Raw genomic sequence first — 3,088 nt, 5'->3', positions numbered from 1 at the left:
GTTGGTGTATGGATATAGAAAAACAAAATGAGAAATAAATAAATAATCAAAGATTTACATAAAAATAAATTCATTTTTAATGCATAATTTATGCATTAAAAAAGAAATTATGCATGTAATAAAATCAAGAGCATGGTTAAAGTTATTAGTATATATTGTTCCTACTAAAAGCACAGAAAGTATATTTGTGAATTTGTGTTTAATCTATTATTTGTTCGTTTTGTTTGTATCTTAGCAATTGTGTTGGAAAGCTGATTTCAATGTACAAGAAAACTGGCAAGAAAGCACGCTGATGGACCACTTTTCAAAAAAGATGTTGATAACTATAAGAAGCTAAAATTTCACAGGAATAATTATATGCATTCAAATTTTGTACCATGAAATGAATGCAAGATGGCCTGTTTAAGTGCTGGCTCATAGGGGATCACCTGATTATTGGGGGTATCTCTCTAATGTTATAGGGTGATTATCTTGCAACATACACTGCCTTGAGTTAACTTAAGTTATGAACTAGTGCCATAAAAATAAAACTGAAAACTGAAACACACCAGCTGAGACCCTAAAAGTTTTTCATGCTAAATGCCATCACCGTGTACTGCATGTAATGGTCCGGCGTTACGAATGAGGAAATGTCGGAGGCCCTGGTTGTCAAAGGCACCTGCCAATACCCCTCAAGAAGGTCCAGTTTGGAAATGTATTTGGCAGGACCTATATCGTCAATGCAATCCTCCATACGAGGAAGTGGAAAAGAATCAGAGACTTTCACTGCATTTACCTTCCGGTAGTTGGTGTAAAAACGGGGGGTGCCATCAGACTTGGGTGTAAGCAAACACGGGGAACTCCAAGGGCTATGGCTGGGTCGTGCCAAACCATTCTCTACTCAATAACTGACTTCCTTCTGAAGCCTGCTGGCTTCATGTTTAACCTTTGGACCTTCAGGCCATACTCAGTGCAGATGTTCCTGTATACTATACTGGCTACCTGGTTATAGGATTTCGTGCTATATGTCTATATCGTTCTGCAACAGCACCCTATCTGAAAAAAGGGAGGCAGCTTTTAAAGCAGCAGCCACCCACTGTGTGGATTCCAAATTCATAGAAAATATTGTTCTATCTTTGGTTCTATTATCTATATCTATTTTGTGAACTGTTATATATAGATGTCAGGTATTCTATATTTATCTAAACTAGCTTATAAATATCGGTGTGAGCAAGGTTACAGAAGTACATAAAAAGCTCACAGCATACAGCAGTCATTCATACAAGTTGCCTTTTTTGAGATTTTAGCTTTTCAAATCAATCCCTATCCTACTTACATTTTATGGTTTCATGTTTGTGACGATAGGAAGCACAGAAATGAATCGGTCACGATGTAGCTCAGAGTCTCTTATGATGTTAAAAGTGAATTTATATTCAGTAACAATGTCATGAAGTTTTAAATGCACAGCAAAAATTTTCAATGCCAGTTTAATGTTATATGCATATATGTTAATACAGAAGCTATAAATTAAAGTAATGATTATGTCTTTTGCTTGCTGTAAAAATCTGAAGAAATAAAAGGTTTAAAAATCTGCTGTTTTTTGATGAACCTTAAAATGTTTGTCTGTAGAAATTCCTGTGTTATAATACTACAATAACCGTATTACACCCAAGAACACAGAGAAGTGTACATATCCACATCAAACTAATTGCAATTAGTTAAAAAAATTGTTAAAATTAAAAAATATTAAAAAATAATTATTAAGACATAAAAAGAAATAAAAATATAAAACTTTGTATGCGTGGATATATGGAACACAGTTACCAAAGAAACCAAAAACGCTAAGATGCTGCAGTGTTACTTGAGCGTGTGAGGCCTGCTCTTATAAGTCATGTACAACAAAATATATTCAATAATATATTTCTAAATGGCATTCTTCTTTTGAAATAAGAAACTCTTAACTTTGATTGAAGTAATTTTGTTTTATAATGAACTAAAGTAAAAATCCTTTTTCGTATTTTGGCGAGCTTAAATCCATATACAAGAGGATTCATGACAGGAGAAATGATGAGAAATTCAATGGCAATGAAGTTTTGAAGACTTTGAAATAAATCTGTGGAGTCAAGTCGCAGGTACACATACTGAAAAACAATTACAGACAGAAATGTGGTCAAAGAGGTCAGATGGGGCACACAGGTCTGCATAAACTTTAACCTGTCATCCCTGGACCTCACACATGTTTTAATAAGATGCATGTAAGTCCACATTATGAAAAAACCATGAGACACATAGAAGATAAATATTACATATGCACTGATGTTGTTTGAAAAGGTGTCAGCTTCAGGACAAGCAAGTTTAACAATTAACCAGTTTAGACATAAGACTCTCTGAATGTTTATATCACATAACCTGAGTTTTGATGTTAGCAGGATATTGATGGAAAAAATGCATAAAGGTGTCAGCCAGGAGAAACACACCAGCTGTGAAAGCCTCCTCTTAGTCATGAAAGAGTGGTAGTGCAGAGGTCGACATATAGCCAGATACCTGTCAAAGGCCATGACAGCTAAAAGGGACAAATCACAATAGCCAAATGAGTACATGATAAAAGCTTGTAAAAGGCACCCTTCATATGAAATTGTTTGAGAAGACGACAGTAAATCTGAAAGAAATTTTGGGTAGAAACCTGTGGTCCCATAAATTGCGTTAATGCAAAAGCTACTCAGGAAAATGTACATAGGTTCATGCAGGTTTTCATCCAAGACAATGAGCAGCACAAGAGAGATATTGATGAATAAAATCACACAGTAACACAGTAAAGTAAATGAGAAGAGGGGTACTCTGAAATTCATCGTCTCATTAAATCCTGACAGAATGAAACTTCTTACATTATACTGATTATCCATGATCAGAGAAACATCTACCTTTGCAGTTTAATAATGTGTGAGTGTACAGAGCAAAGAGTTGCTGCATCTACATCATGAACAATGTCTGAACTCCTTCTACATCTCCTGTTATTTACTACCCTTAGCTCAACAACAAAATACACACCTGGGAATTCAACCTCTGCTGAGCTACGAGAAAAACAAAAAGTGAGCTTTGGAGTTTTATA

General features: G+C 35.0%; 1 protein-coding gene across 1 annotated transcript; it reads right to left on the bottom strand.

Annotated features, from left to right (window-relative positions):
• Window positions 1-876: 876 nt before the first annotated feature.
• Window positions 877-2,882, bottom strand: LOC102294561 (olfactory receptor 6C1-like). Its single transcript, XM_005950015.2, has 2 exons — window positions 1,974-2,882; window positions 877-981 (listed from the first exon to the last, which is right to left on the bottom strand). The coding sequence occupies exons 1-2, from the start codon at window positions 2,880-2,882 to the stop codon at window positions 877-879; spliced, it is 1,014 nt and encodes a 337-aa protein (XP_005950077.2).
• Window positions 2,883-3,088: the final 206 nt, after the last annotated feature.

The sequence above is a fragment of the Haplochromis burtoni genome, unplaced genomic scaffold (genome assembly GCF_018398535.1).
Source record: "Haplochromis burtoni strain Fernald_Lab_line unplaced genomic scaffold, NCSU_Asbu1 Contig_705, whole genome shotgun sequence".
Taxonomy (NCBI): Eukaryota; Metazoa; Chordata; class Actinopteri; order Cichliformes; family Cichlidae; genus Haplochromis; species Haplochromis burtoni.
Note: the sequence above shows the minus strand (reverse complement) of the source record. Positions and strands in the feature narration are given on the sequence as shown.

Excerpts from the sequence above, each read along its gene's own strand:
- LOC102294561 (XM_005950015.2), bottom strand. The coding sequence starts at position 2,882 with ATGGATAATCAGTATAATGTAAGAAGTTTCATTCTGTCAGGATTTAAT. Across the intron at positions 982-1,973 it reads GAAAAAGGATTTTTACTTTA|GTAGCCAGTATAGTATACAG; the intron begins GTTCATTATAAA and ends TCCTATAACCAG.